Below are 21,517 nucleotides of genomic sequence, written 5' to 3' on the forward strand. Positions count from 1 at the left end.
ACTCTCAATTTTTTAGCTTCCCTGTACCATAGCGAGCAGCATTCTGAAGGTCGTGAAATAAAGCTTTATCCAGCCTAGCTTCTTCGACAATTTTGCAAGCTTTACTTTTTTATAGTTTTGACTGATACCGTAATGCCTCGAAAAAGCGCCAAACTTGGATAAGCGCCCCCTTTGAATAAGCGCCCCCTTTGAATAAGCGCCCGTCCTAGAGGTGAAATTATTGAATAAGCGCCTACCATTCGAATAAGCGCCCATCCTACAACCTTCAGAAACGGGCGCTTATTCGAATTCTGATTATCATTATTAAGAAAGAAAGAAAAAAGTGCTTCAATTGAAATTACATTCATTTTTATTGAATTACTATCAAATCTATTTTTTCTAAATCAGCGCCCCCTAGATTAAGCACCTCCCTCAATGAAGTGCCCACACTCGAGCCTCAAAAATTAGATAAGCGCCCGGGCGCTTATTCAAGGCATTACGGTATTTTATTAATGGTCGAAATGACTGTGTAAAGAACTGGAAGCAAAAGAAAATGGTAAGGGATTTAAAACTAGAGCATCCAAAGTGAAGTTTAATACGGATTGGTTTAACGGATAAACATGTAGATATTGGCTGGAAGAGACAAGATCATTTTGAACGTTAAGGAAAAAATTGTTCAAATTTTGGTTTGTAAATATATGTTTGAAAAGAACGAATACATCGGCAATCGGTAATAGATACTAAAATCATAGAAGACAGGATAAAATGATATACAAGACTGCTAAACTTTACGAAAGATGAAAAACTTTTGTGCAATGTCAGCAGTCGAGCTCGATGCCCAGTGGAAAGAATGAAACAAAGAAAATTTTCAATTTTGGAAGAGGAAAGATAGTTTAGCTGAGGAATTTTATTATAGCCTAGTACATAGGCCCCCCTCCCCCATTTTTTTGCGTGATGCGTTATTGACCATATTTTCGTGCGTGCAATCGTGAAATCTCGATTTTTGAAGCGTGATTTCATGAATTAAGATTCCTACGTGAAGCATGAAACATGAATTTTCCTTTGGTTATGTCGTGAAAATGCTTTAACTATCCGTGAATTTGTGAATGAAATTTTGAATAATAATTTAAAAAATTGCCTCAATTTAGTTCGTAATAAACCAATAATAGTTAAACCTCAAATTAGTATTCAAAGATTGAAAATAGTGTTGTAGTCCTTCAAACAAGGCTCTGATGAGCAATAGCTGATATTACATTAAGTGCAGTCATGAATGCGTGAAAAGTCAAAAAATTGTGCTTGAATGCGTGAATCTTAACCACTATGGGGTAGACTTCTGAAATAAACACATTATGTATGAAGGCAGACTTTTATTCTATCAAGGTAAGGAATAAGAAAAGGAAAGTTGGAGGAAATATTTCGAAATCCATAGTAACTAAGTACAGAAAGTTAAAGCTAAATGTTTTGGAAGCAAGGAGACTGGGTCGAGTTAATTGGCGCCAAAACCAATTTGAATGACGCGATGTTTTCATTCATGAAAAAATTTCGTCAAAAATAAAACTTTCTTTGTTTTCTTTGTTTGCTTCGATACTTCAATTGGTGACATTTTGCAAAATGTACACAATTTCATCGTTTTAAGCGAATTGTTAAAAGAAGATAGCAGATAAAGAGTCTTTACAACAGCAGGAATAAAGTCAGGAGGAAAAGTGAGGAATTTCTTTAATTTCTAATGTTCTTGGCATTAAAGTACAAAGCTTTTAATTACCGCTGTTGGGTTGGTATGAACTAGTCGCGAGAAAGTTAGGATTATAGATTTGCTTCGTTTCTTTACAGTAACTATCCACAATTAAATTTTCCCTTGTCATGTCTTATCAGCTGCTAATAAAAATGTTTTGTTGTCTTCTCCTCAGGCTCCAAGTTGCCAAAGAATGTCTACAATACTTGCTCACTTAAAGCAAAGAAAACGGAAGTATCATTTTAATTCAAAATTCACTCGAAGTAGCAAAAGAAGGTACCAAGAAAGCATTGAAATTTGGAACTTCGCAAACCCAGGAGGTGTTTTTGCATTTTTACCGGTCGAAGTTTGCTACAACATTTTTAAAAACACGCCCTTGAAAGCCTTGGGAATGCTGAGCTTGACGTCAAGGACTTTGCGAGATACTGTTGTTCATTTTTTATATAGTTCTCAATCAGCTGATATTGTTGTTCCATTTATTTTTTTGGGAAATGAAACAAATACGACCATGGAAACTTTGAAGTTTCACAACCATTACAAAAGCCTAGGTAAGTGACGTCAAATTATCATTTTTGGCTTAGCCTAAATGCGAGTCAACAGTTGGCAAAAACTTGGCCAAAAATGCTTTACAAATATTGAAGGACGGCTAGTTTTAAGTTGAACTGCAAAAAATAGGAAAATCTACAAATTATTCTGTTGATAGCCTTAATTGACATGACAAGCATAAGTTCTTCTATTTTTGTTGCAATGGAATAAATGTCATGTTGATAAAAATGTTTAATCTAAAGGAAAGTTTGCAAGGGTCTCACTGTCTTACTATTAAAACGACATTGTTTTCCTTTAAATTTTCACCTTTTCAAGTAAAAATTTTATTTTAGGAATTTTAGTAAAGAGGTCTTCGTGTTTATTTTCAACGAAAGAGAGACTGCGAAAAGTTGGTCAAGTACTAGATATGGTAAGTTGGTCTTTTTTACATTTTTACTATCAGTGTGAAAAATAATATCATATCAATTCATGTTATTTTGCAAAGTTAATAGTGAATACGATAGGAAAATAATCCAGAGCCTGAAAATATTCTAATAATCCAGTGATCACAAAATAACAACAGTTGGTGAGCTAAGCTTTCAAAAAAAAAATTTCATTTATGGTTCATAAATACTAATCTATAAAGAAAGTTGTTATGGATGAAGAAGGTTGAGTCAGTTTTGTTTTTTGTCTTATCTGTCATAGCCTAAAACATCCCGATTAAAAATTCATACATCTCAAACTGCTACATTTCTGAAAGGATTTGAAAAAGACGTTGGGATTTTATGTTTTTACCAATGGCTAATAAGTTAATATTCAGATGAACGTGAAATGCATCTCATGCTAGAAAATGGAAGCACAACCACAGTGAAGAATACCTCGGTGATCAGAAAGTATTTATTTTATTAGACAATAGCCAGGGGCTTTTATGTAAAAGATAATAAGAAAGTAATCGAACTCATCAAATAGTCGTTTAGATATCAAGTAATAATAAATTGATAATGAAAAATCATAACTTATCAAAAATTGAGAAGTAATAAAGTACAGACAATGATCGAAAGGATGAAATAGCCAAAATGACCAGTAGATATTCAGGAAGATATAATGGAAGGTCATTCAAAGAGGAAAAGAAAGATGAGAAAATAAATCAAGACAGGGAATGTTACTTATGAATAGTTCAAGGGTAAATTTTCTGTAGCCAGACATACTGAAATATGGCTCTTTATCTTTAATAATTGAGAAGTGTAGCTTCATGGGAATCTTTACCAGTGAATATCTCATGTGCTAAATGTTCTGCATCAAGATTCCAGAAATGCTGTCTTCGTTTTTATTGTTTTAAATTTTAGATAAGCATATTATCTTAAAACGACAAAATGATTGTTAACATACCTGCTTTGATGTCATTTTTCTCTTCCTTGAAAATGTGACTGATCAAGCTTACTCTTTGACAAGAGAAACATGAATGTGACGTGAACGACCTAGACAGTTTTTGGTATAGCCTTTGGTGCCACTGTTTTGTCTTTTGCCGGGTAGCTATGCCTATCATGCTATCGTCTTTGTAATCTTTTTTTTGTAGAATGTACTTGCCTAGACTGAGTATAGAGAAAAGTATAGAGAAAACAAGAAACAATTTTGTTTTTTACATCACTGCTTCAATTCATAATTTATAATTCCTAGCTACAAAACATTCCAATACACTACCGTAAATCCTCGAATTCGCCCCCTGGGGGCTTATTATTTTTGATATTTTTGGATGGGGGCTTATTCGAGTGGGGGCTTATACGAGGGGGGGGGGCTAATAAAATTATTGTAGGCATTAAGAAGTCATTATTAAAAGACTTCGTTTACTTTAGTAGGTATTTCTTTATGAGCATTTAATTAATTACTACCAAAAGTATGAATTTGTTGTGGTTATTCAATAAAACGCCATAGGCAATCTCAGATGGAAAAATCATCAAATGGAGGGGCCCAATTCGAGAATTTGCGGTAGCAGTGGGTGCTTATGCAAAGGGGATTATTGACAATTTGTAGCTCTAGGGTGGGGGCTTTTTCGATTGGGGGGGGGGCTATTCGAGGATTTGCGATATCCCATTATTATTTAATTCTTTATATCTTATATATCCGATCTATTTGTTGTCAAAGTTCATCCATATGTAATTCTTATCTTTGTATTATAGATTCTCTTTCTTCTAGCTTCGTGATGCTCATATCAGAATCTGCAACGACTTAGGCAGTGATTTGGCCTACAGCTGCTACGGGCAATTTTTGCATGCCTTTGTTGCTGGTTGGGAACTGGAAGAAAAATCTAAAGCATTTATCGCAATTAAAGGTATTGCATGGTTTTGCAAATTTGTCAATATTTTTTGAGTATCTTTCTTTTAATCATGATAAAAAGTTAGATCAACTATCGCATTCTTGCAATGTATTGGAAATTACTCTATTTCATATTCTAAGTACCAGGGGCGTTATAGCTAGACGGGACACCGGGAGATTTGAGTTTGTGAGTTCGTAAAACCCAGGAAAATATTTTATGTGAACAAAATCTTTGATGAAAAAATCCCTCATATTTACATGCTCAAGTCCATAGTTTAGAATTAGAGTCTTGGAAGTCAACATTTACAAACAGAGCGATCTGTGGTTTATGATTGGAGACATCATACAAAAGAGTGGGCCCCCTTAGGATCATTTTCTCCAGGCCCTTTACCAGGAGCCACAACGCCCCTGCTAAATGCCCTATTTTTGCATTTCTAACTGTTAAATTTCCTTTCAGCTGTAGGATCTGACCTATAAAATGTTTTCTTGTCCTTATATGATTTGATTCATTCATCTCTGCGAGCAGAAGTATAATGATTTTATGAGAAACAGGAAGAAAATCGCGAAAAATCTTTCAAAAAGCAACAGGAAAAAAGAAGAGGGTGAATTTTTGGTATTAACAAGGAGTGACCCTAAGCCCCTTTGCTCTAATCCCCCACCTGGGAAAAATGACATCTATGGATTCTCCAAATGAAATAGCTCCGCATATAATATGCCGAAGTATTCAGTGGTTTCAGCACTATTATTTTTTTCCCCTAGCAGCCATGCCAGCTGCCAAAAATAGGTAAAGATGGATATTTTAAGGGCGGATCCACTGAAAAAATTTGCCCGTGGCCACGTGGCGCCCTTTTCTAGGAAATTCTTTCTCTGTCAAAAAAGCTTTTATTAAGAGCGGTATGATATCGTCATATACCAAATTGATATAATGCTTAAGTAGAATAGCCTTTCAGCAACGCATCTTCAAGAGGCCAACCACTATTAAAACGGGCACAAATTATTAAATTAGAAATTTAAATCAACCTACTTGCATTTATTCTCTAAAACATTCATTTGCATTTCTCACGTTATGGCGCCATTACTACAAGCGAACTTCTTCAAGGTTTCGTTAGCTTACAAAAATTTTGCTGAATGATAGCGAATCTGGACTTTTAATCATTGCCACCTGAAAATGTTTTACGTCATGGGGACTTGAAACCCACACTGAAAAAGAGTTAATAAAATGCTTTTAAATCCAAGTTAACATGCGATCATTTCTACTTGGTGTTACCAGAAATGTAGAAGCCGTAGGTCTTATACCCCCTCTAAAGATTTTTTAGTTACCTTCGTGGGTGAGTCAGTGCCCTTATAGGAACGCTATTATGTGACAAGAATTGCAATGGTTCCTATCATATCTTGTGACTTTCCATCGTTGGTGTTCGCTTCGACGAATCTTATTTAACGTGCAGAGAACACGGAGCCAGTGAGAGAGGCAGTGTATTGCTGTATAACTCTGATCTGAACTGAACTTGACTGACTGACTGAATTACATACAAATTAACATACTTATATACAAAATAAATGTGCTGAGTAATGATGTGTTGTGATGATGTAATGATGATGCAATGGAGAAGGAAAGATCTAGACTTAGGAAGAAATCAGCATGACATAGATGTGTGAACGTGTGTACAATGGTGAAGGGAATGTCATGTGCTAGGTGATGTTGTGAATGACCTAGGTGGATGTCATGGTGATGGCATGATGTAGGAATATGGCCTAATTTACAATATTAAAATCACTACAATAGCTCCCCCCTTAGAATGCAAGCGGTTGTGAAGCATTCGATACGCAAGGGAAAAGAACTAGGAATAAATTTTAATATTGTAAAATCGATGAATTAAAAATATGAGTGAATTGCGATAAAATATTAATTGTTCGAAATTCAAATGTCCAACCGTTATAAATCGATGAGAGTTCGAGACGTGGCCGGTGTTTTCTTCTGTTCGTGATTTGGGAGATTTGTGCGAAGTTTTTATGTTGGATGACCAGGAACCAGTTTGTTGAGGAGTTATTGAGCGTTGATGTTGCGTGGAGGCACTGCGGTGAGTCGAGTGCTGCGATGCGTTGAGGGCACTACGGTGAGTCGAGTGCTGCGATGCGTTGAGTGCACTACGGTGAGTCGAGTGCTGCGATGCGTTGAGGGCACTACGGTGAGTCGAGTGCTGCGATGCGTTGAGGGCACTACGGTGAGTCGAGTGCTTGTTGCTTGTGTTGAAGAGCACTACGGTGAGTCGAGTGCTGATGATTGTCGATAAATCCAAATGAGTTGGGTTGTGTGTGTGAAGCTGAGTTGATATTGACGAATCCTTGTTGATGAAAAACTTGATGTGTCTGATGCCATCGAAGAGTTGATGTTGTAGTTGAAGTAGAATTGACCAACGATGGGTTTGCGTGTCACGTCGTGGTCACCATTATAGGAACGCTATTATGTGACAAGAATTGCAATGGTTCCTATCATATCTTGTGACTTTCCATCGTTGGTGTTCGCTTCGACGAATCTTATTTAACGTGCAGAGAACACGGAGCCAGTGAGAGAGGCAGTGTATTGCTGTATAACTCTGATCTGAACTGAACTTGACTGACTGACTGAATTACATACAAATTAACATACTTATATACAAAATAAATGTGCTGAGTAATGATGTGTTGTGATGATGTAATGATGATGCAATGGAGAAGGAAAGATCTAGACTTAGGAAGAAATCAGCATGACATAGATGTGTGAACGTGTGTACAATGGTGAAGGGAATGTCATGTGCTAGGTGATGTTGTGAATGACCTAGGTGGATGTCATGGTGATGGCATGATGTAGGAATATGGCCTAATTTACAATATTAAAATCACTACACCCTTTTAAGGATAAATTTCTACTGTCACAGTATCTTTTTTCTAGAAGTCACGGTGCCTAATTACCACGATAATTACCTTTCAAAATGTCGTACCTTCCCAGACTATAAAAGTTCCTAATTACCTTGGTAAAACCACTGATTTGCGACATCATTTTCATTTTAACGATTAGCTACTTTCTTAATCTTTTAAAGGAGCATCACTTTTGGAAGAGCGAATCGAGAAGGTATTGAAATCAGAGCCTGGGAAATACCCTGGCTATGAGAGGTTAGCTGACAGAATTAGCATCTTGTTCATTCGTTAAAAAATGTCTCTGTAATTTTTTTTAATACTGCATGTTTAAAATGAGGTTAAATATATAATATCGAAGAGTATAAGAGGCTAAATATATATTAATGGAAACTTTTCATTTTCAATTCAATTAAAACTACAATTACAAATTTCACTATTACAAAGGTAATTTGCAATTGGCTAGCCTGGGTTTACAAAGAAAAAGGCTATTACAAGTACAAACAAAAGAAATTAACCAAAAAAAAAGGAAAAAGTATGTTCGTCATTGTTTGTTTTAGAAGTCGTCAGTAGCAGAGATCGTTAGAACTGAAGAAGTTCAGGATTATTCCAAGATTTATTTCTGCGGCAGAAAATGTAATAGGTAGTACGGATAGTTAAGTTGGATAGTTTGGAGATCATGAAGCGGAGATGATTCTCGCTGATATCTAGAGCGTTGCACATGTCGATGAAAGAGGAGCAAGAGAGACCAAAGATACCTAGGGAACTGATAGAAAGATTAACAAACATGATAGAGGAATAGGCTGAGCTTAGGCTGTGAATGAGATTCGAGTATTTCTCTCTTTTGCGGTTAGCATTAACATCCAAGTTAGTTTCGTATCCTACTGTAAGCTCGAGTATGAATAGTCGATGGTCAGAAGTGACTAGAAGTAGATCAGGACGGAAAGAGTCTCCTGTTATGATAGAGGGTGAGAGATAACCTGAAAGATCTGCGTAAAGAGAGCAATTAGGTATAGCTTTTAAAGATTGTGCTAGGAAGTTCAATGCAGAGTTATGGCGCCATGTGTAACGGCCTTCTTCGAGGTATGTTTTGCAGCCTGCAACAATGCAGCCTGCAATAATACTAATAATAATAATAATAATAATAGTAATAAAAATCATAAACATTTTTAGAGCGCACATACAAATGAAAAATTATCTATCTATTGCGCTTTACAATGATAAAAGTTTATAACTAGTTTAAAATTTAGATAATTAATAAGAAGTCCTTTACTTGTTAAAAATCTTAAAACGGCTAAAATGAATGCTTATGCAATGAAGTCCGTTTAACTAAAAGCAATTTTAAAGAAATAGGATTTCAAATTTTTTTTAGAAATATTCAAATTTGGAGATGTTTCAACATTGTTGGGCAGCATGTTCCAAATTCTGAGAAGGTTCTGTCCCCATAATACTTCAATAACATTATAAAAAAATATAGTATTTTCTAAAGGGTTTTAACTTCCTGCCCAAAAACAGCCAATAAGAACTTGAGATAGAAAATAAAGTGACATCTTGGTAATCATTCAAAGTTTTAGGCTCCGATGTCTGTGGTTGCATTTGTTGTGGGTTGTTTGCTTTTGTATTTTTGTAGAAATGAGTATCATCAAAGTTTGAAAACTGTGAAAAAAACCAGGAATTATCCCTACTTTTTATGAGGCTCGAGCTTAGTTGGTAGTCTTGAAATATATTCACGTATTTGGCAGTGTTGAATCTCAATATTCTTATAAACTATATTTATCTGGATTAAAGGTCTAGAAAGATCTAGAAAAATAATTTCCACACCAACAGTATTTTGGACTTTAATAACTGAGAGAAATAGCTGTGACTCGGTATGAAAACTTGTATCGCTTTGATCTTTAGAAATTTTATCTTTTTGTAAATCTTAGATAAATGCTTCGTTTCACGTTAATTCCTTAATTTTGTCAAATTTCAGTGCTCAATCAGTTGTCAAATGTTTAGGATTTGCCTGGTTATTATCAAGATAAACCATCGTGAGATGATAACAAACGTGACTACTATCACTAAGTCACATTTTTGAAAAGATAATTTTCAAGCCTGATGGTGCGATCAAATTCCAGATATGGAGAAAGAAGAGGATTCTGGATGTCATGCATGATTTTCTTTTCTTAAAGTCTTACGGTCGTTCTAAATTTCCCAGCTTCATCCCCAGATTCAGCCCCAGATTCATCCCCAGATTCATCCCCAGATTCATCCCCAGATTCAGCCCCAGATTCAGCCCCAGATTCATCCCCAGATTCGTCCCCAGATTCAGCCCCAGATTCAGCCCCAGATTCATCCCCAGATTCAGCCCCAGACTCATCCCCAGATTTGTCCCCAGATTCATCCCCAGATTCAGCCCCAGATTCATCCCAAGATTCATCCCCAGATTCATCCCCAGATTCATCCTCAGATTCAGCCCCAGATTCAGCCTCAGATTCAGCACAAGATTCATCCCCAGATTCAAAAACTTGCTTGTACTGCTTGTAATGTGTCGAGATGACAATAATTAGTTAGAAAATAAGTTATTTCCGGAGTTTCCTTATAATTCCAATAGATAAAAGTTTTTTATGCCAATTTATTTTTGATGTCTTGAGTTGGCCTAGGCTCGCGCGTTTCCCATCCCCAGATTCATCCCAAGATTCGCGTTTTGCACACTGTGGGTCTAAAAAAGCATGAGATGTCTCGAAATGACAATAATTCGAGAGAATATGTAGTAATATATGGGTCTTTGTCAATTTCTACTTGATAAATGTCAATTTATTAACACTTTGTTTCCAATGTTGCTAGTTGGCCTAGGCAGTACCATCCAGCCCCAGATTCACCTGGCCTAGGCAGTACCATCCAGCCCCAGATTCACCGCCATAGGTATACCCCCACTTTCCATGCAACCCTGGGTGCCAGGGCCACGTAAATTTGAGGGTGTAAGTAGAAGGTGGGAGTGGAGAAGTGGGCGAGCGTCTATCTGAGAAGAAGGAAACTTGTGCTTGTGGTTTTCTATTTACGTGCTTGAAACCTTGTGGCTCTTGTACACAGAATTCATACTACACCCGGTATATCAATTGGATTCGTAAACAAATCATCCGATCACACACTTCCATTCTTTATTTTGTAGGTACATTAGAGTATTTTGCCGCGAGATCTTTCTAGACAAATCTGACAGCTCAGAAGTGGCTTTCTGGTTAGCCCAGCTTCTCAAACCTTTGCCAATGTGCTTCCAGTCCAACCTGTTGTTCATTCTGTATGGACCAACGGATAGTGAAACAGGTAATAGAGCAGGAATTTACTATACAAGCTTTATAATGATAATAACAAATTTAATTATTTGTTTATTTGTTTAAGCGGTTAATGACATTTGCATAAGCAAGACAAATAATTAAAGTAACTATATAACAGGAAAAAATAACAGATGTCTAGAATCTAATTAGTTCATTATCAAATGCTAGTAACAATGATTTTTCTAAAGTTTTGCTTTGTTGGTCAAACATCACATTTTCCATGGATTTGTTCATTTACTTTATTTTACGCCAGCCTTTACAAGAATATTACATCCAGGGACTACGACACGAGTTGGAAAGTAGAGAGGGCGAGGCCTATCAATGATTAATTACAAAAATGTTTGTAATAAAGCTCTATGGCTTTGCAAAAAAGCGGTGGCTATGGCCCTCCGTCGTGGACGACCCTGGCATTGTAATGATGACATGATTTGTTTGCCTAAAACTATCAGATATGCTTGACAGTGCCTTGTAACTTGTCTTGTAACTTGCCTTGTAGATGAAATCCAATGGGAACTTGTAACTTCGTCATCCAACATACCAAAAATTGCGCTTTCAGAGCTTGGAAGGACGTTTAGAATAATGTGGAGTGATTCAAAAGGAAACTGGAATGCGGATGATACCGTCAGTCTTTTTGAAGAGCTAACGGGTATGTATTTTGAAAACAACCATTAAAAATGTGCCAATTCTGGGACAACTGTGACAAGCGCAGCAAAATGTTAGATAGGATATTTATCATTATAGAAAATCTGCTTATAATATGACAGCTGAACGGCTTGGATTAAAGAACTTTTTGATGTGCGTCACTGAACTGAGCATACCAAAATAGAGCGACAAGGAAAGCTCGGTAATCCGGCACAACATCAAACCTTATGACGACAAAATAGTGTGCTATTTCTAGAGTCTTATTTTTGTCGGTCTTCAAATTGGGACTGAAAGAAAAATAGGCAGGTATCTATCATAAAACTTCTTTTAGACCATTGACCTAGCTCCATCAATCAAGAAATGACGTCATGACAACGTGGCTTGAGAAATCTTAGCTTAAAATGCTTCAAGTGGGCATTATTATTAAAAGTAGAAAACAGCTGAATCTATTTTCAGTACCGGATTAGCACAAATACATCCCAGCACATTATTTTATTCAAATATTTACTGTTCTCTTGAAGGCGCTTAACGATTAATTCATTTATAAAAATCAATTCATTCTAAATGCGTATTAATCTATTCTAAACAATAAAGTTCAGGTCAACTTTGTCTGTTTTTCCAGTGCTGTATAAAGGATAAAATTATTAGGGGAACTATTTTCAAGATTTTCGTTATAATAACATTAGCTATAGCCGTGTTTCATCGTAGTTAGTTAAACACATTAGTCAGTTTGCCACGATGGGTGTTGAATTAGCATTTTTTAGTGTTTGGCATCCTCTGCCTTCCTTATTACAACTGTAGAAACAAATGCAATGCCCTTAAAATCATGCCAGACAGTATTAATGTGTCAATTATCTACCCCTTATCTACCCCCATTCGAATCTGTATATAATGGGCGGCGTCAGAGGGGGCTGCCCCCCTCTTTTTCGCTTTTAGAAAATAAGAAGAATTAAAACAAATGAATTAGAAGAAGTGAATAGTGTGATAAATCCTGTTATTGTTTAATGTTCAAGCAATAAGAGGTCTATGGGGCCTTATCGAATAATTAATTCCATTTTGAACCTGGAAAAAACGTACTAAAAGCATGCCTTAAAAATAGCAAAATGTTTCAAATTATTGCAAGAATTTGACTGCAAGAAATATTCTGAAATGTGTTTTAAGCTTATCTAAAGGGCGTGGTTGCAAAAATTACCTTCCAATGCCTTCCGCCCCCTTCCAATGTACCTCGAGCATAACGATTGCCCCATAAAATCATAGGCATAAAATATTGTGAAGCTGAAGCCTGCGATTTTCAAAAAATGGTTTTTTAGTCTAATAAAGCTATCAACTCGAGCCCCCCCCCCCAACTTTGAATTTATTGGCGTCGCCCCTGATACTTCAATAGCAGTGACATTAACATTGAAACTGGGGATGTGGTGGCAATTTATTAGTTAAATTTCAGGCTCAATATTTTGGTTAGCAGGTGCCACATTCTTGACTACATCCTATCTTTTTGATTTCGTGATTCCCGTCTCTCACAGGGAACGCCTTCTCTCCTCCCAGGGCCTCTTAGTATAAGCAACTGACGTAAAATCATCTTAACCAAAGCAGCTTTTGATATTTATTAACCTTAATTCTATTTTACTTTATTCAATCATATTATCAAATGATTTCACCTGCAATGTTTTGTAGCCGTACCATCAGAATGGAACATCGAGTGTATATCATCGTTATTGGCCCAGTGTGGAGAGAAATTTTGCTGTGAAGTGTTGGGGAACAAAGCTATGAATGGAAGAACACGGGAACTGGCGTATCTCCTGTATCACATATGGCAGGTGAGCCATGAACAAATTTATGCGGGAAAAAGGGTCTTCGTTCCAAAACCGAATTCAGGCACATGATGGAACTTTTCACGGTCCTGAAATGACTAGCCGTCTACAATTACAGTTTTCGTATATCGAATAAAAACGTATGTAGGACAATTTAAAAAGTTAACAAATCTCATCCGCTATCTAATATCCAAATCTGCGGCACTTGCTGTATAATGTTTAGAATAATTTAGAAAAGCAACAACAGAATTGGATTTTTGATTTTGAAAAAAAATATCAGTGAGGATGCGAATCCAGAGAATTAATCTTATATGACTTACAATTTGCTAGTTTCACTTTATCTGCCCCAAATAAAGCCGAATATCTGGCAACTTCTTTGAATATTCACTTGACAACTACTGAAGCTAGGTTTCCCTACCAATAACTGGCAGGGAAGCCAGAGCACGGAGCGGTTTCCTTCTCACCGTCACTTAATTCAGCAGTTTTCTTTTTTGCTGTTGTTTCACCCCTTTTCATAATGCTAGCCCCCCTGTTCCATAGCTTTCAATCGTCTCTTGTAATTTCAAGTGCTATTTGAGTATGAATAGATGTAAACACTACATCTACATGGGGTGTGATATCTTAACCTGCCCAGTCAGTTGGCTTAAATTATTTTTTTGGTTTACCAATATTAGTTCGTGAGCTATTATCATCATAACAACCTTCATTGAACTAATTGTTACTATTTATCATTATTATGTCAGATCTTGGATTGGGATAGGATGGGCTCATAAAAAGTGACATCCCACACCCCCGCCAGATACGCCACTGGCTATATTGAATAAGTAACAAGTAAAACAAGTAGACTTGTCTTATCGCTCATTCTAACTTTTTGTAGGCTACAAATATACACTGTTCTTGTCAACCAAAAAAGTGCTTACCTACTCTAAGAACTTTGATGTATTATGGTTTCGAGTCATGATATGTAGCAGTGCCAAATTCTCGACTACTTTTATAGAAAATTGCGAAGAATGAGAAAATGTAAATGTTTCAAGGAAAGAATTGACAAAGGAAGGGCTAGAAAGTAGCTACAATTGCTATGGTAACTATTTGGTTACCAGACTCTTTCCAGTCCACTGATAAGCTGTTGTTGATTTGGAACTCTTTCCCACGAGATAACTAAATGAATCATATAAAGGGTATCATATAAAGAATCATTTAAAGAGTAGCTCATAACCATATTGAAATTTCAAGAACAAGTCTTTTTCTATTAAATGCATCCTAATTTAATATCTGAATTTGTAATAGCCACTTGAGTGGGAAGCAACCCACCCTAACCCCAATCATGAGATGAGATCATAACCTTCTTAATGGCTTACGATACATAGACCCAAAGGCCAACGCACGGTACAAATTCTTTATTAAAGTGTCATGTTTCTTGCTGATATAGCTGTCTCCCTAGTTATTAGACTCCCTGGTACCCAGTACTCGTCATCTTTGCCACGATAACGAAAACTATTTTCATTGTAGAGACGTTTTACATGGAATTCAAAGTCAGTGTTTGGCAAACGCGAACAGAGCCATTGGTTTGTGTCACTACTAAGAAGCTTGTCAAACATTTTGAAGAACGAAAAAACATTTAACTCAATAATCAGCCAATTGTTTGGTATTTGGGAAGAGTTTATCATCGACGGTCTTGATGACCTTCAATATATGTCAGGTAAGTTTTTGCTAGTACACTGCAATTCGTTTACATTAAAAAAGTAAGAACGAACAATGTAATACCAACCTTAACCAGATCACACTGGATGCTCTCACGTAATCTTCTGCCGTAAGACAATTTGGAATCCCGTTTTTTATTAGAGTAGTGTATCTAATAAAAGGGGCGTGTGTCCGCATAGATATATTGTACTGTTTTATATGTATATAGTTATTGTGTATATTTGAAATAGATATCCCCTTGCCAACTTGTCGGCCAGTCCCCTAAGCAGAGCAATTTCAGAAAAAGAATCCATTTTACTCACTGACAATAGAAACTGACAATAAAATATGGGAAGACATTTGTTGGGGCACTCAATCCTCCAAAAAGTTTGACTTCAAGTGCGTCTAAATCAATGTAGAATATTGAAATCTAGCAAAATTTTTACGAAAGAATGATATTCAACTTTGCTGTTTTCAAACATTCGTGGCGAAGCATTGAAGTCTTATATCTACAGTAATATTCAGCTCTCTCCCTTTTTGGTCTTCAGACTCACAGACAGACGATGAAGATTTCCAGCTTCGAGGCAGACTGCAAAGCATCATCTCATTGGTTACTTGTCTTCTACCATAATCAATTCGAAGTATGTTGCTAGACAATATATTTATGCAGTGAGCTTTCCCATCGTTTCTTAGTTACCTGTACAATAAAATGTAGAATCTACACGATGTAGAATCCGAATTATTCGCCCATGGTATACTGGATTATCGAGAACTATTGGGCCTTGAATTAGCCTCTGAGAAGAGCCCTGAAAAGCCCCTATCTAAGTGAAGACTGTCTCTCTGAACGCAATGAAAATACACCATGTTATTGGTGTGTTAGCTGAAATATTTTGTTTTCTGTCCTCCTCAGTCGGTCGTTTGTTTCTTTAAAAAAGGTACATGGAAAGTTTATTCCTGCAACAAATGATTTGATATTGTATGGTTCCAAATGAGAGCGAACTACAGTAGAAACCCGCATAAAAAACCTAGGCTTTTTTCTGGCAGCCTGAATAGGTTCTTAATTAACAGGCTGCTATTCTAAATTCCAGTCTGAAAGGTTCTTAACAAGGTTCTTATATAGGTAAGGCCTTGCACACATTAACAATGTTTTCCACCGCAAGAATTCTAACAGACACACTTAAACCAGCTTTGTTTTTCATGTTAAATTTTAAGCCAATCAAATGAATTTGTGTTGTTAGATTGTCCAATTAGAATGCAACATACCATAACTTGATTTACTCTAAGCTGGTTTAATTTGCCGGTGTGAATAGGGTGTAAAAATACCTTTTCAAAAATACATATAAGAACCTTCCTAAATAACAGCCTCTTGGGGGTTCTTAATTATGAGGTTTAATAGATTAAATTTCAGCCTCAAGGTTCTTATAAAAACAGGTTCTTTTATGCGGGTTTCTACTGTATACTAGCTACCGTTTTTCAGAACTAGGTTTTTGGCATTGCAGATTGCGCTAAAGCGATATTAAGCTGTCACCTTCTGGCCTGGGAACATTCTAGCATCCTCGAGCTTCACAATAGGCCTAAAAACCTTGCATCTTTTCTTAAATTTTGTCACATTCAATGCTTCAGTTGTTTTAGAGTTCTCAATAAAGAACTACTTAATTTAGCATATTGTAATAAGCATATTGTAATCCCCATACGGTAAAAGGTAATTAGAAATGTAATTCATGATTTCAATTTTTCCCTAGAAGCGACCAGTAAATCCTTATAAACTCAATTTTCTCTTCCAGTAGTTTTAGAATTCACAAATCTATAATATAAATCCTATGTTTTCGGTTTATCAATTTCTTAACGGCCTACAAATGTTAATAACAAACCCTTGATGCCTTTAGCAATAGTTACTAGGGATGGCAGAAAAGGGTGTTCTTACAGCTCTCATACAAGACCTATTGTTTCTGTTTAACACCGAGGCACTATCGCATAATGAAAACAAGGGTAGCCATTTTCAAAAAAGCAATATCTTCCTAATGAATATTATATAAGATATGAACCTAGAAGTAAATTTTATCAGAAAAACAGGGCAAACTGATTTTTGTACCATGTACATTCTGAAGGTGTTCTCTCTTATCAAATTGTAGATCAAATATTGATTCTGGCCTTATAAATTTCAAATGCTATTTGCAGAAAAGACTGGTACACGATACATTATTGAATTTAGAATCACCTTGCTACGCCTGAGAAACCCGTTTGGCCTATAATGATGATTTCTCTAACTTAAGAATTAGACTGTCAGACAGGGCCGCGTAGGTCCCCCCAGTCTCCCCGTTGTCTAGGAATTGCTATAAAATGATTCACCTTGGAAGGCTGAAGTTTGTTAGACGTGAAATTACAAAGGCCGCTTTAAATGTTCTGCATTTAAAATATGCTAAAATTTTGTTGCGTTTTAGAACAATAATTAATTGAATAATAACTAATTGAAATCAAACATTGAAAATTCATAGTTAATAAATTCACTGCAGAAGTGTAAATAAGTTACTTGAATATTGATTATCTGGGTAAGATTACCTTTTGCTTCTACTTTGATCTCAGTCTGAAGTTAAATAGGGTCTTCACCCTTCAACGATATTAGTGTTGTGGAGACAGTCCTTTTGTTCTCCTCCCTAATTCGGAAACGTGATTGGGTCATCAAGTGCCAATCCAGAGAAAAATTAGGGGGAGTTTACTTAACGATCAAAAGGAGGCAGGGGTGCCGTCCTAAAAATTAGAAAGAGGGATGTGATATAGAAAATTTCAAACCCAGGACCACACCCATAGCCACACCCTATATACTTGCATTTGTGTTAAAGGTTCTCTGTTGGGTATATGAAATCTTTAAAGCTACTCACGGACACAAAAATGTTGATAGGAAATTGCTTATTAACGAAAAGTCATAATAATAAAGTAAATTCATATTTTCAAGTAAGAAGATCGCTGAACAAGGATATACTGGCTTGTTGAAAGGAGCTTACTCCCCAAATTTTTTGGCGATATAACATTTTGAAGTGGCTTTGAAAAAAGCAAAGAATTTACAACGTACAGTATGTTGTCAAATGTTTGCTTTCGTCAGAGCCATTTACAAATAGAAATCGAAGAGAAAATGCTTTTAATCAAGTAGGTCTAAATTCTGGCTGCGTTACTTTTGTTTTGCTGCTTATATGTTGTAGAACATCGGTATCTGTTGGTCTAGCACGTTTTGCACTCTAAAAAGGAACATTATTACACATAATGGATACACCCTTTGAGAACAAATTTCAGAGCATGTGCCCCTTCCCCGATAAGGAAATCACGAAGCTCCTGGGTTACCACAATTGATACAGAAGCCACTCAAGATTTACGCAGGCATATGATGCCTGTAAGCTTGTGATTTCCGGAAAATATGCCAAGAATAAAGTAAAAATTTTAAGCAGAGATGTACAGTAATCTTCTTGTTCCTTTACCGTAATTTGTTCGGATTATTGAAGCAAGAATGGGGACCAGATGGATTCACCATTGAATTTAGTCGTGAAATGGCGCCGATACGCACCTCCGTAAACACCAGCACTTTGCCCATTATTAAGTGTAACAAGAAAGATCATCCATTGATATGAACTTCGTGGGAAATTTGAAATTTAACAATTGTCTTTGACAACCAAACGAGTCTCTTTATTCGCGAACGACCAATCGCTTGGTTGCATGGTAGACGAAACAAGAAACCGAGGGCTCAATGTCATACAAATGTGCAACAATTCTCATCTTTAAGTCTCAAGAAAACAATCAGAAATGTATAGTTAATGACGTCATTTATCTAAATAAAGTTCATGACGTGATTACTTTGAGACATTAAAGCCCTTACCGTCCAGATACTGCCACCTTAACTGCAATCATCATTGGTAAAGTAGCTGATATTCAGCAATTTATTGATATTGCCCAGGGGCAGAGCTTTTTCTAAGGAAATTTCCAGCTCCACAAATTATCATCAAATTTCTTAGCGCTATTTGCCCTTTAAAAGGTTTCTGTAAGAGCAAATGCAAACCATGTTTTCATTGTAGTTGTCTGTTACATACATGGGTTGGCAGGGCCGCCAAGATTTTTTGAGGGTGCAAAATTAAAAAGAAGAGGCCCCTGCGATCGAAGCAAGCAGAAAGTTTTTGCAGCTTCACCACTTTGATTAGCTAAAAATGTATTTCAGGATGTTTCTTGAAGTCATTTTCTTGTAATCGTTTAAAACCTTTTACTATTTTTAGGCATATTTTTGTTACGTTTTTTAATTCCATTCTGAAAATGGAATTCATTACTTTATGAGGCCTTTTAGACCTTGATGCAATTTGCCCCCTCTGCCCCCCCCCTCTTGGGGGCCCTTGGTGTTGGTTGAACTTCTGTTGTAATCTGCTGTATCCTGAGATGTATGCCATTGTATCATATTCGCAATGAGAAACCTTTCGAGCAATAGTACAGTCAAACTGCTTAACTCCAACAAAATGGGGGTCCCAACTCCACAGAATATCATACCCAACTCCACATTTTGAATTCTAGCTCCATAAAGGATCAAATGATGGAAATCCAATTTGTTTTCTGAAAGTCAATGGGATTCCCTTTGTTTTGGTGAAAACCTCGTCGGCTATTTGCAAGAGCAAATTCTTCTTTTGAAAGTGGGCGTGGTCGTTTTGCAGACAAAGTGGTCTGGAGCTCCCATTTTGAAAGTGTCTGTACGTCCCTACCTATGGTTACTGTTCGTGTCACTTATGACATCAGAATTATATCCAAGAAAACAGAACATGGACGAACAACGTGTTTAATTCGCCTAAAGTATTTTCTATTGCGATCACTTCGCCTCGTCATTTCGCATAGGTCTCCATCTGCCATCATTTCTAGCGCTAACAATAAGAAACGAAGACAATAAACTCTTTTGACATTTAACAAGGCTGTTTTACCATAGCCAAAAAGATGAATAAAGCATCTGTTAAATTAATAATGACTAATGAAACAATATGGCGGCGCAAATAAAACACCTAGTTTACAGCATTCAGCTCTTCAACAAAGAAATGCCGGCTTTGCCGAGCTTCTGTCGTGGGCGGTTATTTATCTAATTACAGAGTGTCAGGTTTTCAAAAATCTGGGCGTTAACCTCTAGTTTAAGCAGAGTATTATCACAAAACGAATTTTGTACGCTCATTTTTTAGACAGACTTTGCTTTTTAGACTTGAATTAGCTAAAACTCGCCAAAGGAGTCTGAGGGTACATGGGCCTAGCTCTTATCAGGCATATTGTTAATTGTTTTTGAATAATTTTTTCTGATTTACAAAAATACTTGTTCTATGCTTTTTGCTTATTTTCCCGAATTCTACCAATTTCATTCCTTCTTTGCCGCAACTGTAAATAGCGTGGAAAATGGCGACATTGTTAAAATTCACTGTGAAAATTGTTAGTATTGATCATGTTATCTGAAAAACATGATAAAAATTGTTCTACATAAAATGAAAAGGTCGAATCGAAACACTGCTATCTCAAATCCAGCAAAATTAACCCATTTGATTTTCATATCAAAGCAATGTAATTTAGTCTAAAAATTGCAAAAATCTTTTAGCAAACTAACTTTTTTCAATGACCATTTTTCAGTCAATTTTCAGTTGACTGAACTGAATTTGCACATCCAGAGATATTTTACAGTGTTCTAAAAAATATTATCTTTTAACATTCAAAATTTTAAGTAACGTTCTATTACACCATAGCTTTCAAATTCCATTGAAGTCTGTCTTTTTTAAAAAGATACTGATGATGCAACCAAAGCTATTATATCTTGCCTTGCTGCTATTAATGACAAAATTTTAAACAATAAGCTTTCTATTTCAACTACACGAGAATGAAGTTGCTACTCAATTGCTTTAATTTTTGTTGATTTCGATTTGCGAAAAGAATTTCAAATAGTAAAGAGCTACTATTCGGCAATACCACATGGGCTTGGGTATTGCCTCGACAGCAATTGGTTAATCCAAATACATCTACACTCTTTTTTTATAAGAACAATTTTATAAGAACACAAGGTTTTGGAACCAACTTGAACCTGATACCAAAAAGGCACCTTCCCTTACCACCTTTAAGAGAATAATCAAAAAAACTATGAACGACCATTCCTGTTTCGCAATATCTATCTTCTTACTTATTAATGTTTTTATCGCGGCCCCTTGAAAAGCAGTTCTCATGGACTGACTTTATTACCGTAAGTGTAAATGAATACAAATTTAAATGTAATGCAAAATGTAAGTACTTTGGTTTTTCGATTTCTGGTCATCTCAAGGCTCGGTTTTTTATGCACAGTTTTTATGGAGATTCGTGTATTCCGAAACATTTTTTTCAGTTCCGTTATATTTTCATTCGTCAATATTGTCATGACCAGTGGTGCCGTTGAGGGGGCTTGGGGGGAGGGGGACTCATTGTCAGCCCCCATTGTCAAATTTTAGAAAGGTTTATAGGGGCTCAGCAAGTCCCTCAAAAAATAAGATTATATTTGGTTAGACGAATTCTGTGTTAGCAACCCTTTTTTTCAGATTCCTCGTCAATGAGCAATTTACTATCAGTCTTTTTGTGTTTTTTTTTGTGAATTTGCCAACCGCACAGCTCCC

At 36.2% G+C, this 21,517-nt stretch overlaps 1 protein-coding gene across 1 annotated transcript; it reads left to right on the forward strand.

Moving 5' to 3' along the window:
* Nucleotides 1-140: 140 nt before the first annotated feature.
* On the forward strand, nt 141-20,990 carry LOC135695575 (F-box only protein 47). The gene is made up of 9 exons (XM_065214702.2): nt 141-2,259; nt 2,590-2,666; nt 4,430-4,565; nt 7,627-7,699; nt 10,593-10,744; nt 11,252-11,401; nt 13,069-13,211; nt 14,715-14,904; nt 15,434-20,990. Exons 1-9 carry the CDS (start codon nt 1,905-1,907, stop codon nt 15,514-15,516), a joined length of 1,359 nt encoding a protein of 452 aa, XP_065070774.2. The 5' UTR covers nt 141-1,904; the 3' UTR covers nt 15,517-20,990.
* The last annotated feature ends 527 nt before the right edge of the window (nt 20,991-21,517 follow it).

The sequence above is a fragment of the Rhopilema esculentum genome, chromosome 2 (genome assembly GCF_057945365.1).
Source record: "Rhopilema esculentum isolate cy_ngs chromosome 2, ASM5794536v1, whole genome shotgun sequence".
Taxonomy (NCBI): Eukaryota; Metazoa; Cnidaria; class Scyphozoa; order Rhizostomeae; family Rhizostomatidae; genus Rhopilema; species Rhopilema esculentum.